The 18,467-nt window shown below is 57.8% G+C and overlaps 3 protein-coding genes across 8 annotated transcripts; 2 read left to right on the top strand and 1 right to left on the bottom strand.

Moving 5' to 3' along the window:
* Nucleotides 1-810: 810 nt before the first annotated feature.
* Nucleotides 811-4,787, top strand: MRPL24 (mitochondrial ribosomal protein L24). 3 transcript variants are annotated; one of them, XM_047840225.1, is made up of 6 exons: nucleotides 811-831; nucleotides 3,064-3,306; nucleotides 3,384-3,479; nucleotides 3,686-3,789; nucleotides 4,061-4,191; nucleotides 4,291-4,787. In XM_047840225.1, exons 2-6 carry the CDS (start codon nucleotides 3,124-3,126, stop codon nucleotides 4,425-4,427), a joined length of 651 nt encoding a protein of 216 aa, XP_047696181.1. In that variant the 5' UTR covers nucleotides 811-831; nucleotides 3,064-3,123; the 3' UTR covers nucleotides 4,428-4,787. The 3 variants fall into 3 exon arrangements, with proteins under 3 accessions (XP_047696181.1, XP_047696179.1, XP_047696180.1); XM_047840223.1 differs by lacking the exon at nucleotides 811-831 and adding an exon at nucleotides 922-965; XM_047840224.1 differs by lacking the exon at nucleotides 811-831 and adding an exon at nucleotides 935-1,041.
* METTL25B (methyltransferase like 25B) lies at nucleotides 4,741-11,492 on the bottom strand. 3 transcript variants are annotated; one of them, XM_047840219.1, is made up of 8 exons: nucleotides 11,248-11,490; nucleotides 8,237-8,361; nucleotides 7,948-8,140; nucleotides 7,456-7,518; nucleotides 7,057-7,200; nucleotides 6,122-6,603; nucleotides 5,364-5,548; nucleotides 4,741-4,998 (listed from the first exon to the last, which is right to left on the bottom strand). In XM_047840219.1, exons 1-8 carry the CDS (start codon nucleotides 11,356-11,358, stop codon nucleotides 4,877-4,879), a joined length of 1,425 nt encoding a protein of 474 aa, XP_047696175.1. In that variant the 5' UTR covers nucleotides 11,359-11,490; the 3' UTR covers nucleotides 4,741-4,876. The 3 variants fall into 3 exon arrangements, with proteins under 3 accessions (XP_047696175.1, XP_047696174.1, XP_047696176.1); XM_047840218.1 differs by having other exon boundaries at nucleotides 7,948-8,361; nucleotides 11,248-11,492; XM_047840220.1 differs by lacking the exon at nucleotides 11,248-11,490 and adding an exon at nucleotides 9,807-11,241 and having other exon boundaries at nucleotides 7,948-8,361.
* A 178-nt stretch (nucleotides 11,493-11,670) lies between these two features.
* On the top strand, nucleotides 11,671-16,842 carry ISG20L2 (interferon stimulated exonuclease gene 20 like 2). Of its 2 annotated transcripts, none has more exons than XM_047840221.1 (4): nucleotides 11,671-11,914; nucleotides 12,326-13,293; nucleotides 15,100-15,300; nucleotides 15,999-16,842. In XM_047840221.1, exons 2-4 carry the CDS (start codon nucleotides 12,562-12,564, stop codon nucleotides 16,110-16,112), a joined length of 1,047 nt encoding a protein of 348 aa, XP_047696177.1. In that variant the 5' UTR covers nucleotides 11,671-11,914; nucleotides 12,326-12,561; the 3' UTR covers nucleotides 16,113-16,842. The 2 variants fall into 2 exon arrangements, with proteins under 2 accessions (XP_047696177.1, XP_047696178.1); XM_047840222.1 differs by having other exon boundaries at nucleotides 12,445-13,293.
* The last annotated feature ends 1,625 nt before the right edge of the window (nucleotides 16,843-18,467 follow it).

Raw genomic sequence — 18,467 nt, forward strand, 5'->3', positions numbered from 1 at the left:
CATTGGATTTTGACTGATTCTTTGGGTGGGCGGCCGGTGGGGGGGGGGGGGGGGAGTGGCCATTTCCAGGCCCGCTTCCCAGACGGAGGAAGTGGTGCCAGCCTCCTTTCTCAGGTTGAGAGACAGGAGGGCAAACACCCAGGAATGCGCTGCTCCCAGCAGCCGCCGCTGAACCACCGTCTGCCCTGCTCCCACCTGGGAAGCCTTAAAGGCCTGCACGAGAAGTGCAGTGTGCGTGCTGACCATCCGGCCGCAGCCCCTGGCCACCACGGAGTGGGGAGGGGCCGCTGTGTTGCTGAGCTCAGGAGCTGGGGATGCCCGCCGCCCTCCGCTGGTGGGGAAGGGCCCGGAGGCTGGTACCGTGGAACGGCCAGCTACCCCGAGTTGCGCGCAGCGGTTGGACCAGGTCATCGCAGGTGCCTCCCACAGCTGACATTTTGTGACTAGCCCATCGACCGGCAGTGGAAGGGCCCACGTGTCATTCCTTTCTGCAGAAAACCCAGGACAGTTTCTTAGTGTGCCCCGATCCCCTGCTGCAGACGGGCGCGCGGGCAGAGGACTGGCCGCAGCCCAGCCTAGAAAGGGAAGCCCTCTGCTTTGAACAGGAAGCCACAGTCCCCTAGAAAATGGAGCCCTCCTCTCTGAGAACTACGGTTCCCAGCGGCCTCCACGCAGAGCGTGCGCAAAGACGCGCCGAGCGCCGCACCTATCCTGCCCTGCCTTCAACTCCCGACGTGCTTCTTGGTGTTCCTTGCTTTCCTACCCGACCAAATTTCCTGTTTCCAGCTCGCTCCGTAGCGGTGGACTACAACTTCCGGCTTTCAGAGCGAGGTTGGTTTGAGCGTCCGCTCTGCATTCAGCCTACATTTCCCAGAAAGCCGAGGGACCAGGGCGAAGGGCGCATGTGCGGACGCCGCTGGGGGGGCGGGGGGGCAGGGCAGCGTGGGGCGAGGCGCGAAGCGGAGGTGAGCGTTGAGTGCTCGGTGGTGGTGGCCGCCCTGGACTCGCCCGGGATTGCTCTGCTCCGGCTGCTTGGAGCGGGTGGGTGGTGAAGACTGTTGGAACCGGGGCCCGGGCCACGCCGCGGAAGCCCCCCCCGCCCGGGGACAGCCCCTGCAGGGTGTGCGGGAGAGGAGGGCAGGGCCTAGGGGCTGGCTTCTGGGGGTCTCCTCCCGGAGCTGCAGACCTAGAGTGGCCGACGCCTGGCCTTTTGCAGCGACCCCGCTGGCGTCCTGGGGCCGAACGCTGGCCCTGCTCCTGTGCAGCTGCGAACTAGAGCAGGCCCTGTAGCCCCCAGCGCCCGGTTTCCTTGTCTGGGGAACGAACCTTGGGGTACCCGCACCTGTCAGCTTCCCTCCCGGGGCGGCGGGAAGATCAGACGCTAGTAATCCGTGAGGCTCCTCGCACTAAGGCTGTCACCTAGCTGTGCTCCTAAGCATTTGTTGAATCCGCACGGGAACATTGAGGCCAACGCTAATTGAAGATAACATAGGCACTTTCTTTTTCACATTGAGAAGTATAAAGAAGAAAACTCCGAAGGTTCAGATAAACCAGCCCCCCCCCCCCCCCGCCCCCGGGGCGCATAGTGGGAAAATGTAAACAAAGGTCGTGGGGAAGGAATAAGATGGATAGTAACTCTTCCCCCAGATAGTGCCCTTGCTCCAGCCAAGTACTTTGGCTGTTTCCTGTTGCCTTCGCATAAATATTTAAGCCTGTGCCACAATATGTATTTTTTAATTTGCCCAAAATCATAATACGATTCGCATTATTCTGTACCTTGTTTTGTTAAAACATTAAACGTACTTTGAATGGCTCCAACAACCCTGTAAAGTTTTCAGGATGACGACACAAGCTTGTAAGCTAGGTTGCCTTGGATCATAGAGGAAGGTGGCGGAACAGGGACTAGAACCCACAGCCCTTTATGCCATTAGAGTGCACTTTATTTGTACTTTTTTTTTTTTTTTTTTTTTTTTTTTTTTTTGAGCAGCAGGCAAAAGGTTTTATTAGAGTATAAGATTAGAAAGTAAGAATAGTAGGAAAGCTCTCTTTACAGAGAGGGAGCATTCGAAGGTGAATCCCCCACTTTATTTGTACTTTGAAGTTAGACTCTGTTCTTGGTTCTAAAATAGAATTAAAGATGCCCTCCTTAATCCTTTTCTGTAGCGCATGATGCAGGAAAACAGCATGGCACCTGGCAGGTAGTAAGTGCTCAGTAAATTGAAGCACTTACGGGGCGCCTGGGTGACTCAGTCCGTTGAGCATCTGACTCTTGATTTCAGCTCAGGTCACGATCTCAGAGTCCTTGGATTGAGCCCCCGCATCGGGCTCTGTGCTGAGTGTGGGGCCTGCTGGGGATTCTCTCTCCCTCGGCGCCCCTCCCCTGCTTGCTCTCTCTTAAAAAAATCAATAAAAATGGGAGCACTTAACTATTTTTGCCCTCCATTCTCTCACCACCCCAACTGATTTAGTCCATCATCCAAAATCGGGAGGCTTAGAAAATATACTTATTTGGGAAATGTAGGACTTGGTAATCCTAAAGTCTGCTTCTGGGGCCTTTTTCTTTGGAAAAGAAGCTGCCTTGGGGAGGAAGAGTGGTTATTTCCTGACTGAGTTCAGGAATTGTGAGTGGCATAGGGACATTTTAGTACTGTTTTTTAATCTCTGCTGTTTTTCCTTGTAAATGCCTGCCCCTTGGCCTTGTGCCTCTTTTTTGTTCCATTTACCTGTGTTTTTCCTATCCCACTGTTCCTGCAGCGACCTAGTAACTGTTTATTAAGTATCAACTATGCGCCAAGCCCTGTTTGGGTCTACTCGATTCAGGGGTGACTAGATCGCGTGGTCCCTGGCCTCTTTCTGGACTTTGAAGTCAGACGTTGTGGGCTTGAATGTCAGTTCTCTCACGTAGTAGCTTTATAACCTCGGGCAAGTCACTGAGCCGGTTTCCTCATCCGTGAAGTGAAGATAGCATCTTGTGAGGACTCCGTGAGATGAGATCCCTTGAGCAAGGGACTAAGTGTTTAAAAAAATGTTCTTTGCCCGCTTGTTTCTTTCTGTCTCCTTCAGAGCTGATGAGGAAGGTTTCTGGATCCTCCCTGGCCAGGGTATTTCTCACAGCCTCCAGCCATGCGTCTCTCTGCCCTGCTGGCCTTGGCATCCAAGGTCACTCTGCCCCGCGACTACCGCTATGGGATGAGCCGCCCAGGCTCTCTTGCAGACAAGAGGAAGAACCCTCCGGGGACCAGGCGGCGCCGGGTGGCCGTGGAGCCCGTTTCGGATGAAGAATGGCATCTGTTCTGTGGGGACAGGGTGAGCCTTGGATGAAGTGGAGTGGTGGGGGGGGCTGGGTGAGGGCCCCCCTCCCTGACCCTCCTGTCTTCCTGCAGGTGGAGGTCCTAGAAGGCAAGGATGCTGGGAAGCAAGGCAAAGTGGTCCAAGTCATCCGGCAGCGCAACTGGGTGGTCCTGGAGGGACTGAACACGGTGAGTGAAGATGGGGCGCTCAGGGGTGCTCAGGAAGCCTGTCCCCTCTGTCACCGCATTCGGAGCAGCCTAGGGAGGCAGGAGACGAGGTGCAGGGACAGTGAGACAGCTGACGTTGTTTTCCAGCTTGGGCTGAACGCCCCGAGCCGCGGTGGGCGAGCCCCCTTGCACACCCCCGGTTCTCATATCCCCCCTCTTTTGGACAGCACTACCGTTATGTGGGCAAGACCGTGGATTCCCGGGGAACCATGATCCCCAGTGAAGCACCCCTGCTCCACCGCCAGGTCAAGCTCGTGGATCCCGTGGACAGGCAAGCACGTGGGGCTCTGGTCAGAGGGCTGCCCGCCCTGCGAGTGTGCATCAGTGTCGATCCCGTTTCTACAAAAGGAATGGTGGGTTGGAGGTTCTGGAGATTGAAAGGGGCCATCCCTCTGGTGGACGTGACCCCTGTGGGTCACCCCCAGTACAGACATAGCAGTAGCAAGATGGTGACCTTCATGTTTTCAGCTGTTGACTTTTTGGGGCGGCACGTAGCCGGAAGACGTGGTTCCCAGGCTGGGTTCATCTCTTCTGTCCACTAGGAAACCCACTGACGTGGAGTGGAGATTCACGGAGGCAGGAGAGCGGGTACGTGTTTCCACTAGATCAGGAAGAATTATCCCCAAACCTGAGTTTCCCAGAGCTGATGGCATCGTCCCTGAAACCTGGACTGGTGAGGCTGGGTGAGGGGCAGGAAGACGGGGACAGGGGGTGGTGGGAGGAGAGGGAGGGAGGGGATTTCCCACCCATCTTCTTTCCTCTGGCTCAATAGATGGCCCTAAAGACACATCAGTGGAAGATGCCCTAGAAAGAACCTACGTGCCCCGTTTAAAGACACTGGAGGAGGAGGTGATGGAGGCGATGGGGATCCAGGAGACGCGGAGACACAAGAAAGTCTATTGGTACTGATCCTGGGAATCAGCTGGAGATCAGCTTCTCCCCTCCTTGTCTTAGCCTCCAAGGTCCAGGCCACCTCTCCTTCAGACACCAAGAGAGAGCCAGGAGTTCCCCCACACGCGTCTGCTAGATCGGCACCTTAACCCAGCACACCTGTTTCTGGGACTGAAGGAAGGGGCGTCTGTCCTTACGTTGTGACAGCCTGGGTGGAAGTTAGGCAGCCTCCACAGGGACAGGGCCTGCGGGTTCTGGGAGACCCGTGAGTAACGAGATGCTACCCGTCAGGGAGGCTGGCGGGAGCGGGGGTGGAAAAATAGAAGTGGCAGAGAAATAAAGATTTCATTTATTTAATAAATTATAAATAAACCTTTACATAGTATTATATTGACATGGGGAGGGAGAGGCCAGGGTTGCAGGAAGCTAGGAGGCTGGTCCTCTGGGTGAATTCCAGATGGAGTTCGTCAGCTGTCTTCAGTTTCCAGAAGAGAGAAGGCCTCACCCAGGGGACTCTTGGTGGCCACCAGAACTAGGTTCCTGGGCGAGAGTTCAGGACTAAAGATGGGCAGGAGCTCAGCATGGAAGCCTGGAAGAAAGGCAGGGCTACTCAGGGAGGAATCACGAACTCAGCTGTTCCCTGCCAGGCCTGTGGGCACAGCCCCTTTCCCTGTGCAGGGGGCCTGAGGTGTCTAAGAGACCCAATTCTCTACCAGGAATATGGGTACCCCAGACACCGACCCCACCCCCCACCCCTGGGGTTGTTGTTGCTTAAAACGCAAGATGGGATATGAGCCCGACTTAGCAGGAATATGCGTGGACAAATCTCCCACCCCACTGGTACCCGAAGCAGCTAGTCTGAGTCCCGCCGCGGGGCTGGGGCCGGAAGGAGGAGCCTCAGAGACCCAGCACCCCCCCCCCCAGCCCCCGGTCCTTGCTGTGGGCCACCCTCACCCTGCTCTTGAAGGCAGAGCAGCCGGTCCAGCAGAATCAGTGTCTCCACCAGCGGGGCCAGGAGCAGGGCCAGGCTGAAGAAGGCCACCACTCGGTTCTCCTGGGCCTGGTGGGCCCGAAGGGCAGCCAGGTTCAGTGGCAGCTGGGGATCCAGCCCCACCCGCCGCAGCCCCCGCTGTACGTATCTGTGGGGTCAGCCACAGACCATGCTCAGTTTGGCTTCAGGAGCCTCCCCTCCCACCCAGACTGGATGGTCCCGATCTGATGGCGGCTTTGCTGGGTTTGCCACCCTAGTGTGCATTTTCCTAAGTTTCCCTGGCCGGGAACTGTCTGTCCAGCAGCAGATTGGTCCCCAAGTTTATCATCTATACAATGATCTGACCATAGTTTTAGCACTTAAAGACCTGGACGGTCCCCTGACAAAAGAGTGACAACTCGGTTCTAAAAGAATTCTGAGAAGCTGTCCGGTCAGACTTCAAGATCAACTCCCTGGGCACATTTAGATCTTCTTTTGTTTGTGGTTTGGTTTTTTTTGAGGGGAGGGGCAGAGGAAGATAGACCCTCAAGCAGGCTTCTGCCCACGACAGAGATCATGATGTACGTGAGCGGAAATCAAGAGCCGGATGCCTAAACTGAGCCCCCCCGCCCCCCGACGCCCCATAGATCTTTCGTTCATACTAACAAGTGAGGATGGGAGGGAAATCAGACCTTCAGTCCGTGATGCCCGTCCCCACCCCCCGCCCCCCCCCCAGCCTCACTCTTCGATCTTGAGCTCGTGGACCCTGGGGATCCCCTGCACGCCTGGCCGTCGAAGCTCGGGCCGGGCGCCCCGGATGACCGTCTCCAGTGCCGCCCGATAGCAGTGGGTGCGGAGCCCGGGGCCCGCTCTCTGTAGCCGCTCGGCGTAGTCCTCCAAGGCGTGGCAGGCCCCCTCCCGCAGCCTGTAGGGCAGCTCGGAGCCACGAAGCCCCGCCACCCACTGACTCAGTGGGTAGCCGCCAGGCTCACTCAACTTCATGTAGCAGCAGCCCACCGAGGCCAGGGCCACCACCTCGGGGCAGGAGAAGTGCCTCAGCAAGGCGACGCTCAGGTCCCCGCAGGCGTGGAGGCCCGTCAGCAGCAGGCGGGCCCCGCGCGGAGGCAAGGGCTCCAGGGGAAGCAGGAGCTCCTTGCACAGGGCCGTGGGCTCTACCCACCTAACCACGTGGTGTGGGGAGTGGCGAGGGCCGGCCCGGGTCACCTGTGGAGGCAGGACGGAACAGAGGCAGGTGGGAAGTCTGCTGTCCCTGTGCCCCCTCCGGCCACAGGAAGGGAGTGTCCCCTGCACTCCTTCCCCAAGAGGGAGAGAACCGGGGGACGGGGGAGCTGGGTGAACTCTGGGGCCCATCACCATCAACTGCAAACCTCCTCGTCTGTGAGTCCCGGTTCCCCTCTGTCACGAGCCTAACGAACACCTGACCGGCCGCTCCACAGGTGGCTGGGAGAAGCGCACGTCAGGGTGGAAGAAAGCGCTTTGTAACCAGAAAGTGCTTTTACGGTATGAGGAGGTTTGGGTGACGGGGGCCCTCAAAGGGGTAGCAGAATTGGGGATCACGCCGTCAATCCCGGAAACAGAGAGGAGTCGGCCTTGGTGCCCAATGCCTGCCAAGCGGGCCTCGTCCCGCAGCCCCGGCTGCACGAAAAGCTGGCCGACCTGTGGGCTCCTCTTCTCCTCTTTCTCCAGGGCCTGCAGGAGCTCCCGGTCCAGGCGCTGGGCTCTCTCCACCAGCCTCCGATCGCCTTCGATGCTCTTCACTGTCAGCCCCAGCCCCAGGGACATGAATCGGGAGAGATGGCCCTGGAGTCACGAGAGGGAGGGTGGAGACGGTCCCGTCCAGCGGCCTCTCTGCCGTCAGCCTCCCTAGCAGTGACCTGGACGCCTGGGTCCCGGGCCCGCAGGAGGCTCAAGTCCCGCCCTGCTTAGTTCCACCACTGCCCAGCACCTGCTTCCCTGGGCCTGCAGCCTGACGACCTGCCTCCAGCTCTCTGTCCCCACGACTCAAACAACGAAACACCCAGACCTGAAACCCAGAATGTTAAGGGTCTGACTCACCTGGCCTGAGCCTATATCCACGACCTGGGTGCAGCCCGTGAGGTCACTCAGTTTCTTCACCAACTACAAGAGGAGGGAACAAAGCTCTCCTGGCCACTGGGTGTTGGTTCCCAGGGCAAACACCCCCAACGGGGGCGGAGGCACTGCAGAGGGCACAGGAAGAGGGCAGGGGTGCCACGAACACGAGGTAGAGAAACCGAAAGGGAGGTGCTGACCCCAGGCTCAGCCTCCTCTCCTTGCTCCTCTCAGCGTGAACGAGGAGGAGAGCGCTGCTATGAAGCCCCGAGCAGACTGCGGAGGTGGAGAATAGGAAGACCTTGGTTCAGACACAGCCACCAACCTACCCGTCGAGAGGGCGGACGCACAAAATACCCAGCATCCAGACCATGCCTGCCAAGGATGGTCCTGCGGGCCGTGCAAAGTGCCCACATCCTGGCAACCCACAGCCTTAAGGGGTCCTCCCGCCACCCCCCCCCCCCCCTGCCATCTCACCTCTCCCAGCCTCCGGATCTCATGCTGCTTCTTGGGCCTGACGTGTTTCCGGAACGGGGCTGTCAGGCGGGAGCTCTGGCTGGGGTTCTCCAGGAACTCTGAGGGGGTCTGAAACCCAGGTGTCCGGGTAAAGGCCAGGGCATAGGCTGTGGACTTCAGGGCCAGCAGGGTGAGTGGCCACACCGACCTGTACCTGCGATAGGCCAGCCCGGGCCCCCAGTGAATAGCTCCATTGCATCCTGACAGTGACACCCTGGGTCCCCCGGCACGGGGCCCCTCTTGCCCATACCTGACCACTTCCCCTTCCCCAGGCATCCCCAGCAGCTGTGCGGCCAGCTGTGGCGGGTTCAGTCCATCCAGCGCTTCCTGCCACGAGCAAGGGAGTGTGCCCCACAGGTTGTCTGTAAAGAACTCCTGCGGGACAAGGGAGAAGGGGAGCAGTCAACAGGCCGCTGCCCTTCCCGCCCTTCCCCGTCCTCAACGAAGGGCCACTGGCTGCGGCCAGCAGGCGCCTCCTACTCCTCCGAGTCCCCTCTCCTCTGAAGCCTGCTCCTGCCTCCCCCTTCCTCGGAGCCCAGATGGCATCCCGGACACCTCTCTTGTAGCAGCGTCCCTACTCATGGATGTGTCCGCTTTCTCTACTCAACTGTGCTTAAGGGCAAGGATGGTGTCTTCACCGGCATCTGCGACACCACAGTGACTGACCTGTGCGGTATTAGTACATCACCGCTTGATAATCTACCATTGTTACCCGGGCACCTGGGTGGCTCAGCCAGTTAAGCGTCTGACTCTTGATTCTGGCTCAGGTCGTGGGAGCTCTGGGCTGACAGCGTGCAGCCTGCTTGGGAGCCTCTCTCTCTGTCCCTCCCCTGCTTGTGCTCTCTCTCAAAAAAACAACTCAAAAAAACACAAAAAAATCTACCACGGGGCACCTGGGTGGCTCAGCGGTTAAGCATCTGACTTCGGCTCAGATGATCTCATGGTTGGTGAGTTCAAGCCCCGTGTCGGGCTCTCTGCTTCAGATCCTCTGTCCCTCTCTCTCTCTGCCCCCACCCCGCTCCTGTTTTCTCCCCTTCTCTCTCTCTCAAAAATAAACACATTAAAAAAGTAATCTACCATTATATGCATCACACACTTTATATGCCAGGGTGTTTTTATTTGTTCACTTGTTCAACACAAATTCTGGAGCTTTGGTTACGCACCAAGCTCTAGTCTAGGCTCAGAGGACACAACAATGAACCAGACAAGATTCTTGCTCTCGCAGAGTTTACATAAAAAAAAATAATTTCAGGTAACGTCAAGTGCCACAGAGATGATCAAACACTAATGAAAACGGTAACACAACGGAGCTTGAGAGAGTACGGACGGAACACTGGTCTGGGGAGCTTGCGAAATGGGTGAGGAGGGTCAAAAAATACAAACTTCCAGTTGTAAAAATAAATAAGTCATGGAGACGTAATGTACATCAAAGTGACCACAGCTAACGATGATGGACTGCATATTTGCAAGTTGATGAGAGCAGACCTTAGAAGTTCTCCTCACAATAAAAGGTAACTTGAGAGGTGAAGGGTGTTTCACTACACTTACCATGGTGATCATTTTGCAACACAAATATCAAATCACTGTGTTATACCCCCAATACAAAGTTACATATCAATTATACCTCGATTAAAAAAAAAAAAAAAAAAAACTCAGGTCATAGCAAACACTCATAAGATATTTTAATATACCAGGCACTGTCCCAAGCATTTTCCGTGTATTAATGCATTTAATCTTCAAACAACCGTATGAGATAAGTACTATTTTTACTTGGCATTTTCCAGAGAAGGAAACTGACACACAGCTGTTAAGTAACTTGCCCAAGTCAAAAAGCTAGTAAGCAGGAGAGCTGGAATCTGAAACCAACTGGACTCCAGTTCTTGCTCTTAATCACTGTTTTCTTTCGCCTTCCTGTGGAGGAAAAGCATTCCAGGCTGACCAGTAAGTGCAAAGGCCCAGAGGCCTGCCATATTTACAGAGCAGAAATCAGGCCAGTATAGGTGGAGTAGAGTCAATGTGGGAGAGGATGAATGTGCTAGCCTTCAAAAGGCAGCAGGGGACAGATCATGTAGCACTTTTTCGATAATGGTAAGGAGTTAAGATTTCATCAAAGCACCTAGGAAGCAAGGCAGTGTCTCGATCAGATTTACGTGTTTTTCAAGTAAACTTGACACCAACGTGAGGCTCAAACTTACTATTCCAAGATCAAGAGTGTAGCAAACTCTACGGACTGAGCCAGCCAGGTGCCCTGATCAAACTTACATTTTTAAAAAAATTATTTTGAGAGAGATTGCATGTGCATACCTGGGTCGGGGTGGGGAGGGACAGAGAGGGACGGAGAGAGAGATTCCAAAGCAGGCTCAGCGCTGTCAGCACAGAGCCTGACTCGGGACCCCCTCCCACCAACTATGAGACCATGAGTTAGCCACTCAACTGACTGAGCCACCCATGCGCCCGGGATTCCCAGTTTACAAGGATCAAGCTGCTTTATGAAGAAGTGGTTATGGAGAGTAAGTGAACACAGAGATCAGTTAGGAAGGAGTCCAGGAGAGAGATGATGGTGGCTTGGCCCAGGGTGGTAGCAATGGAGGTGGAAACAAAGGGTGAATTTAGTATCTGTTCTGGAGGTAGAGGCAACAGGACGCTTTGAAGAACTGGACTGTTGATCAATGAAAGCAAGAGTTAAATCAATAATGGCTTCTGGGCTTGGGGGGGCTGAACAATTCAGTGGATGCTGGTGCCACTTACACATCATCTCACTCATTCTTCATAACGATCCTTCAGACAGGGATCCCTATTACAGCTGAGAAACAGGTGGCAGGAAGTTCTTAATAATGCCTCCATCTAACACAGTAAAGGAGGCAGTCAAGCCGGTCTGATTCCAAAGCTGTGGCTGTCCAGCAGGCTACTAAACCAGGACTTTATGCAAAGCTCGGATCAATGAACACGTGTGTTCCTGGAACACCTCACAGGTTCCTGGGGGAGCTCAACGTAACTGCAGCGTGGCTCTGTTGTTCACGCATTTTATTTTGGACTTGGGAAAGTTAGAGAAACCAGCGAGATACTAGAAATATTAATACGTATGTCAACTCAAAAACCGGGAGGGAGTAACCCCAGTTTTAACCCTTTTGGTACAGACCACAGACCGAAACCCATAGAAAAAAAGAGAGTAGAAGCCACCTCTCCAGGTTCTGCCCCTGCCACGGGCACCCAGCCAACCGCACAACCGGCAGCACCCCGCCCACACCCCTGTGGCCTCACGATGATGTAGGCGTCCAGGATGGGACGGTAGCGCGCCAGCACACGGGTGAGGTTCACCGCCAGCTGCCTCCTCTCCTCGTGAGAGAGGCCGCGGGCGGAGACGCCCGGCATCCCGGGGTCCAGCTGGTGGCGTCAGGAGCGAGAACGAGCCGAGCGGGGAGCCAGGGTCAGTGCCCCGCGGGGGGCCTGCGGCTGGGGCGGAAGACGGAATGCGTCCCCTGACGTCACAGGTCGCGACGTTCCCCAGCGCCAAGCGGGCGACGTCGCGCACACGTGGGGTGGGTTGGGGCGGGGCGCCGCGCACTACGTCACAGAGGCGTGGCGCGGCGCCCAGGCCCCTTCCGCGCGCACTTCCCTCCTCCCCCGGAAGTGGGGGCGGTACCTCCCCCGGGGCTCGGCCTCCCTGCCTTCGAGTTGTACCTCCACGGGGCTAGAGGGGCCGGGGAGCGCATCCCGCCCCCGCTGCCCCCGCCGCCGCCGCCGCCGCCGCTGCCCACGCGCTCGGAGTCCCTGGCCTCCCTCCCGGAGGCGGGGGCGCTGCGGGCGCGTGCGCGTCGGCCCCCGGCGCGGTCCAACCCGCGCGCCTGCCGCCCCGGGCCTCGCCGGCGCGCGCCGACTTCCGCCTCCGATTCCGGGCGCTTCCGCTCTCAGCTGGGCCGGCGAGGAGGTAGGTGTGGGCGCGGGGGGTAGCTCTCGGTGGCGGGGACCCCCGGCGTGCTCGCCGATGTAGGGGGCCCTAAGCCTCGGTTCACCCAGCGGGTGTGTGTGGTCAGAGGGCCTTTGTCGGGAGAAGGACAGGCGTGAGACGCGTGTGGTGGTCCCCCGCCTGGAGCCGCGCGGGGATGCCTGGGTAATCTAGAGGCCCTCGCGGGCGGATGGTACAGCTCCACTGTTCTGGCTTTCCAGACGCAGAGTTCGAGGTGGTTGGCCCTACAGCCCCCTCCGGGTGCGAACGAGACTGAGCTCTTGGGAGGGGAAGTGGCCTTCTCAAGACGCTGTGGCTGGTGAATTGTGGGGCCGCGCTAGAACCGAAGCTTCCTGGCGCAGACCGTGCCCCTGACATTATTTCACATTACAGATTCGTACCTGTTCTGGGCGGTCGCTCTGATGCCTTTCCAGCTTTAAGTCGTCCGGAGATGGGTCTTACTGTTTCACGGGGCCTATGGGCTCCGTTGTCAGGATTACTCTCTTCCCCAGGGTGTCCTACAGACCTCCAGACGTTGGCCTGTGGGATTCAGCAGAAGATGAGTCCTCTATCTTCCTGTCGTCAGTAAGTCGCTCCTCGCAACTGCTCTCCCGCCGTCCACTGTCCTCATGTCTACCTTACTCCTCAATTTGGATTTCGGTGAACCTCCCCCCAAAAAGACATTAGAGGGGAATGCCAAGCACCGAAAATTTGTGAAGAAGAGGAGGTTCTTGGAACGGAGAGGTTTTCTGAATAAGAAGAACCAGCACCCTAGCAAGGTGCCTAAGCTGCACCCAGACCCCCCGAAGAAAGGGGAAGCTCCTAGGGTGGATGGCACTTGGAAGGTCTCTCCCCTTCCAAAGAAGAAGACCGCCGCCTCCAGCAGCGGACCAGAGCAGTCCCTGGACAGGAAAGCTGCGGTGCCTTGGCTGACCCCTGCCCCTTCACAGAAGGCTGGGTCTGTCGTGGCCAAAGTAGATTTGCTGGGGGAGTTCCAGAGTGCTCTTCCAAAGACTAGGAGCCGCCCAGCTCGCTCCCAGAAGAAGGGCCCCCAGAAGAATCCTACTCAGAAAAACGCCCCACAGAACTCCACCCAATCTCATTTGGAGAATAAATGCTCCGGAGCGTCGCAGAAGACGCCAGGGAAAATGGTGGCGATTGACTGCGAGATGGTGGGCACAGGACCCAAGGGGCACGTCAGTTCCTTGGCTCGATGTAGCATCGTCAGCTACCACGGAGATGTGCTTTATGATGAGTACGTCCTCCCCCCCTGCCACATCGTGGACTACCGGACCAGATGGAGTGGCATCCGGAAGCAGCACATGGTGAATGCCACACCCTTCAAGGTCGCTCGGAGCCAGGTGAGAGGCTTGGGGTCCGATGGTAGTGGCGAGGCCGGTGGGCTGAGGTCCGCGTCATTTTTTCAGCAAAGGATGTCGCTCTAGGAAGGCGCCAGAGGATGGGGAGGAGGGAAGGAGGGAGTGGATCGCCGCGGGAAGAGGGCTTCCTGCTGGGCAGAGCGGTGGGAGTCCAGAAAGCTACAGTTAGCTGGTGGAGGGAACTTGGTTGGCTGAGACTGTTCGCTCTCCGGTCGAATCCTTGTCTGGGGAACTGGGAATCCGTACAGAGAAGTAACCACTTAGGGACAGAGCCCCAGGCGCGGATGGCGGGGGGGGGGGGGGCGGTGGGGGAGTGGAGAAATGCTCCATCTCTTCGGGGAGAGTGGGGAGGGCTTCCTGCCTAGTGTGGGAGGTGCTGGTGGTTTTGGTGGGAGCAGGGGTGACTCGCGTACCTGGGTCGGGTGTGCCGAAGAGACAGCTGCGACAGATGACACAGGGCTGTCGTGTCGGGTTCTCACCTCGCTCGCCGAGCAAGCCTCCTCACCGGCCGCAGGGAGCTCCACAGAGGGACGGGAAAAGGAAGGTGAACCTGAGGTGAAGGAGAGGAAGCCAGCTGGTCGTGGGAGGCCTCCAGAGGGCGCTCTTGGTCCGCTTCTCTGCCACTTCAACCCCCTGCTCTTTGCTTTCTCTGGACACTCTGTGTTCCGCTGGTGTTCTTCATGCGCCTGCATTCAGTTGGAGGCAGTTCAGCAGAGGGGAGGGGGCTGGATCTTAGAAAGAACCCGAGAGGAGTTGAGCCTGCGCACCAGGGCACCCCTGAGCCGCGCTTGGGAGAGGCGGAAGGTGGGGAGGGTGTGGCGGGGCGCAGAGTGCCCTTAGGAGCCCGCACCTGCCTGGCTCGTGGCGCTCCCGCGGGGCTCTCGTCCTAAAGTGATCCCCCAGCGCTCAGGCCGGGCCGAGAGCCCCGTCCACAGGGTCTGCCGCTTCCAGGGCTTCCTGCCGGCCGTGTCCCAGTCAGGGCGCTTTAGTTCTTGTTCACAACCTGATCGGGACCCGTCGGGGGAACGGCCTTCAGAGCTGGTGGCGTATTCTTTGGTTGTCCTCGTTGCCGGTTTGCCCTCACGCTTTAAGATCCTGCGGTGGCGAGAAGGTCTTTGCTTCTGAGGCTCACGGGAATAAGGTTCCAGGGCGGCTGGTGAGTGAGTGGGGAGAGCTGAAGGCCGGGGGCTGGCGCACGCGGACTTAGTCTGCAAGAGGTTCTGAAGCTTTTGTAGCTCGTAGGGCCTTCCAGAGTCGGATGGAAACCATAGACCCTCCCCGCCCCCCCCCCCCCCAAAAAAAACCCATGTACGTAACTTTGTGTACAATTTGGGGCTTCTGTCACCTCCCTGGAGCCCATCTCGACCCCATCTGTCCAAGCCTCGTGTCTCAGGCCAGCATATGGTAGGGGTCAAAGGTCTTCACGTAGCGAGCCAGAACCGACCTGGATAGTTACGTGAGCATCTCAGGCGTGAGTGTGATTTGGGACGGAAGCAAATCGGTCTGTCGCTGGGATGGAAGTTAGAAGATAAGGAGCCGTTGGGGATGTAAGTCCGGACGGGGTTCCCGTCGTCGTGCGGCGGGGTCGTCTTGGGTGGTAGCTGCTTTCACCTCGGGGCGTGGAGCTGGGCCTCGGGTGGAAGAAGCCTGGTGGGAGAGGGCGTTTCAAGGATGAGGCGGGTGAGCACTTGGAGAAAAGGGCCTAGAAGGACCCATGGCCACGTTGGGCTTGTAGGATGCAGGGGCTTCGCCGCCTCCTCGCCAGCGCCGCCTCTGTTCCTGTTTCAGATCTTGAAGATCCTCGCAGGGAAGATAGTGGTGGGGCATGCCATCCACAACGACTTCAAAGCCCTTCAGTACTCCCACCCCAAGTCTCTCACCCGCGACACCTCCCACATCCCGCCCCTCAACCGGAAGGCCGAGTGCCCAGAGAACGCCACCGTGTCCCTCAAGTGTCTCACCAAGAAGCTTCTGAACCGGGACATCCAGGTAGTGTCTCCCCAGTGCAGCCAGGCCCGTGGCTTGGACGCTGGGGGCGCCCTCCGTGCGGCCTTACTCCAGGCTCTGGCCCCAGAATTGCTCTGGTTGTAGAGAGGTGTGGGCGGGCTGCTCTGACGGGAAGAGCTTTGGACCAAGGGGCCCGGTAGACTCTCCATCTGTACGTGGGGTGACATCTCCCGTCCCAGAGCATCACAGAGGGTGCTTGGGACAGGGAAGAGCCTTCAGGTGGGTGCAAAGCCCTAACTGAGAAGAGAGGAAGAGAGGAGAGCACGTGGTGGTGTCCAGAAGTCCACAGAGTGGGTGCCGGGACCCCCTGCGTGGTCTACGCGTCTGCACTCAGAGGAGGGCGGCCTGCCTGGCCGGAGGAGGAGGGGCCACGCGTCGCGTAGAACGTGGTTAGGCACTGGGGAAGCTGGAAGATTCAGAAGGCCTGGCGGCCACCTGGTGCGTCGTGCTGGCCGGGCGTAGACCGACGAGCACCTGCGTCCACAGGAAGGGCTGAGCCATTAGGGTGGGAGTGGAGCCTCTGAGATGGGGTGGGGACTAGACCCCACCGGAGTTCGGCCTTCGCAGCCCACAGACTCTGCAGAAGCACCTGCACCCCGGGGGCCGCGGAGAGCCAGTTGGGAAGGAAAGCCGTAGTCTCTCTCTGTGGCTTCACGTTCTTCTCTTCCTCCGGCGTCCAGGTTGGGAAAAGCGGGCATTCCTCTGTGGAAGACGCTCAGGCCACCATGGAGCTGTACAAGTTGGTTGAAGTCGAGTGGGAACAGCACCTGGCCCAGAATCCCCCAAAGGACTAGCGGCCGCGGAGGCGCCGGTGACGAGAGGTGGAGGGCAGCACCGTGCCCGGGAGGACCGGGCAGCAGGACTGGGCAGCGGCCCGGCTCGCTGCCCCAACCGGGAGAGACCGGCTCCACCCCAGACAGTATTCATTGAAATTTCACCTCCGGTGTCGTGTCGTGTCTGGTTGAGAATCCCGTGGAGGGAGGAAGCCTCCGTGTCAGGACCAGCCCTGGACTGTTTCCCTCCTAAATGGTGCTACCTGCAGGTCCCAGGTGCTTGGCTCCAGGCGGGCCTTTTGACTTCAAGGGGCGGGGCATACTGGGAACCGTTTCCCAAACTGCCTTATCACTAGGGTGGCCGCATGTCCGTTTTATGCCTTTGGTCCTCACGTAAATAGCAGTGCCCTCTTTCGCGGTCAGAAGTGCGCTGGTTGGCTGGTCACACCGCGTGTCACAGACTCTGCCCTTGGCCTTGTCTGCATCGGAGACATAGCGCCCGTCCTTAGGGGAGCCATCCCTGGTGAGGTTCAGTTCTTAGGGGTAGGAGAGTGGGACTTGGAGATCAATTTTTCTAATTTGGGAAAGCAACGTCTCTCCTAAAGTGTTAGAGGATTTATTTAATTTAGATCCCACTTGGTAGGTTAAAAAAGAACTTAAAGTGTTTTCATGGTTTTTAGTCTTTTACTTCATTGAAACAAACCTTTAAGGACTCAAATTATTCCCTTGATAAATTTTTATAATGGAAAAACACTCGTGTGCTGTTTTCTTTTTCAGTTTACGCTAAAAAGCTCTGTCACCAGGTGGGGCGCCCAGCTGGCTGGAGTTGTTAGAGCGTGCAACTCTAGATCTCGGGATTGTGAGTTCAGGCCCCACGTTGGGCGTAGAGCCTATTTGAAAAAAGTCTCTGTGACAAGGTCTCACAGGGCTGTGATTCTGTGAGGAGTCCAGGATCTCTGTGGACGGCACTAACTGGGCCCTTTTTGGCCAGAAGTCACCAGGAAGCACCGACTAAGCCCTCGTGTGTGGCCCGTGTGCTCTGGTGCCCGGTCCCCACCCCTACCATGAATTGAGCACGCCTGCAGCGGTGCCCCAAGCCACGCAGACACCTTCACACACGGGTGTGTGACCAGTAGAGCGATTCAGGGCGGGCACGCGGGAGGGACGGAGCAGGGGCGGGAGGGTGCTGGGCGACGCCAGCCTGGTCGGTCCTGCCAGCGCTTCCTCGGTGGCACACGCCCTCCTGGGAAGGTGAGTCACGGGTCTGACCTCGTGTCTGGGATTGCTTTGTGCACGGTCTTGAGAGAGTGCGGCCTCCACACTCGTGTGTGGCTTGTGCCCCTCGAGTGGCTGCTTTGGCTCCAGGGGCAGGGCCACGGTCACGGCTGCCGGTAGACGGGAATTTCCTGCAGCCAACCCGGACCTCAGACGTGGCCTTGCCGTCCTGTCCTGCACCGCGGGACCCGCTTGCACAGGCAGCTCTGGAGCTCGGAGCAAGTTGGTTCCTGCTGCGCCTGACACACGGAACGTCCGTGACACTGCAGAGACGTACCAGGCGCCCTCACACCCACCTCTAGGTCTAGGTGGGAATGATCTAGGAGGGCCACGCCCAAAACCGGGAATACGCTGAAGGCAAGTCTTAGTTACGTTTTAATCAGTTAGGGTGGGAGACGACGAAAAATCTCAGTTGAGTTCAGTTTTGGGGGTACACGTCGGCTTGACTCGGCCTTGTGGTTGTCTGGGTAAACAGCAGCTGACCCTTGCACTTCCTCTCCACCCCACCGCACCCCCGTGTCCTGAAAGGCACCTGGTCTCGGTCAACGCTGGAAAGAGCTGTCTTATGCTCGCCACGAAGAACCTGGGGACCAGAGGACCTTGTGACCGTTTTCCTCAGCGTTTTCTCTCCTCACACTTTCTGGGTAGAGCCCAGCTTGCCCCGCAAGGGTGCCTCCTTAAGTCCCCTTCCTTCTCTGCTCCTCTGTCCCCAGGGGCCTGGCTTCCTCCAAGAGGGTGGCCAGCCCCTTGCAGATTGCTGCCCGAATTCCAATCAGCAAGCGTTTTGCCTGAACTGTGGCAAAACACGAGCTCTTCCAATGCTTTCTCTTCATAGAGGAAGGACGTGTTCTGATTCAGGGACCCCTTCTGCGGGTGAGGTCAGCAAAGGGCAGCGCGTGAGAAGTGGACCCTGCCAACGTCGTCTCAACGGCCTGAACCTTAGCAAAGCGGTTCTCAATAGGGGCAGGGCGGTGTGTGTGGGAATTTGAGGTGATCGTGCCGCCCTGTCTCCACTGATGGCCGTAGCGAAGGCTGCAAGGAGGAGTCGTTTGATTCCTGGTTTAACAGATGATTACAGCTGACAATAGGGAAGCACAACAG

This window comes from Prionailurus viverrinus, chromosome F1, assembly GCF_022837055.1.
Source record: "Prionailurus viverrinus isolate Anna chromosome F1, UM_Priviv_1.0, whole genome shotgun sequence".
NCBI lineage: Eukaryota > Metazoa > Chordata > Mammalia > Carnivora > Felidae > Prionailurus > Prionailurus viverrinus.

What these genes read in the sequence shown, in the direction of transcription:
- MRPL24 (XM_047840225.1), top strand. Translation starts at nt 3,124, where the DNA reads ATGCGTCTCTCTGCCCTGCTGGCCTTGGCATCCAAGGTCACTCTGCCC. An exon ending in TCCTGGAGGGACTGAACACG is followed by an intron (nt 3,480 to 3,685) that starts GTGAGTGAAGAT and finishes TCTTTTGGACAG; the next exon opens with CACTACCGTTATGTGGGCAA. An exon ending in CTCGTGGATCCCGTGGACAG is followed by an intron (nt 3,790 to 4,060) that starts GCAAGCACGTGG and finishes TCTGTCCACTAG; the next exon opens with GAAACCCACTGACGTGGAGT.
- METTL25B (XM_047840218.1), bottom strand. Translation starts at nt 11,358, where the DNA reads ATGCCGGGCGTCTCCGCCCGCGGCCTCTCTCACGAGGAGAGGAGGCAG. An exon ending in TCCTGGACGCCTACATCATC is followed by an intron (nt 8,362 to 11,247) that starts GTGAGGCCACAG and finishes CTTGTCCCGCAG; the next exon opens with GAGTTCTTTACAGACAACCT. An exon ending in AGATCCGGAGGCTGGGAGAG is followed by an intron (nt 7,519 to 7,947) that starts GTGAGATGGCAG and finishes CTCCTCTTGTAG; the next exon opens with TTGGTGAAGAAACTGAGTGA.
- ISG20L2 (XM_047840221.1), top strand. Translation starts at nt 12,562, where the DNA reads ATGTCTACCTTACTCCTCAATTTGGATTTCGGTGAACCTCCCCCCAAA. An exon ending in TCAAGGTCGCTCGGAGCCAG is followed by an intron (nt 13,294 to 15,099) that starts GTGAGAGGCTTG and finishes TTCCTGTTTCAG; the next exon opens with ATCTTGAAGATCCTCGCAGG. An exon ending in TTCTGAACCGGGACATCCAG is followed by an intron (nt 15,301 to 15,998) that starts GTAGTGTCTCCC and finishes TCCGGCGTCCAG; the next exon opens with GTTGGGAAAAGCGGGCATTC.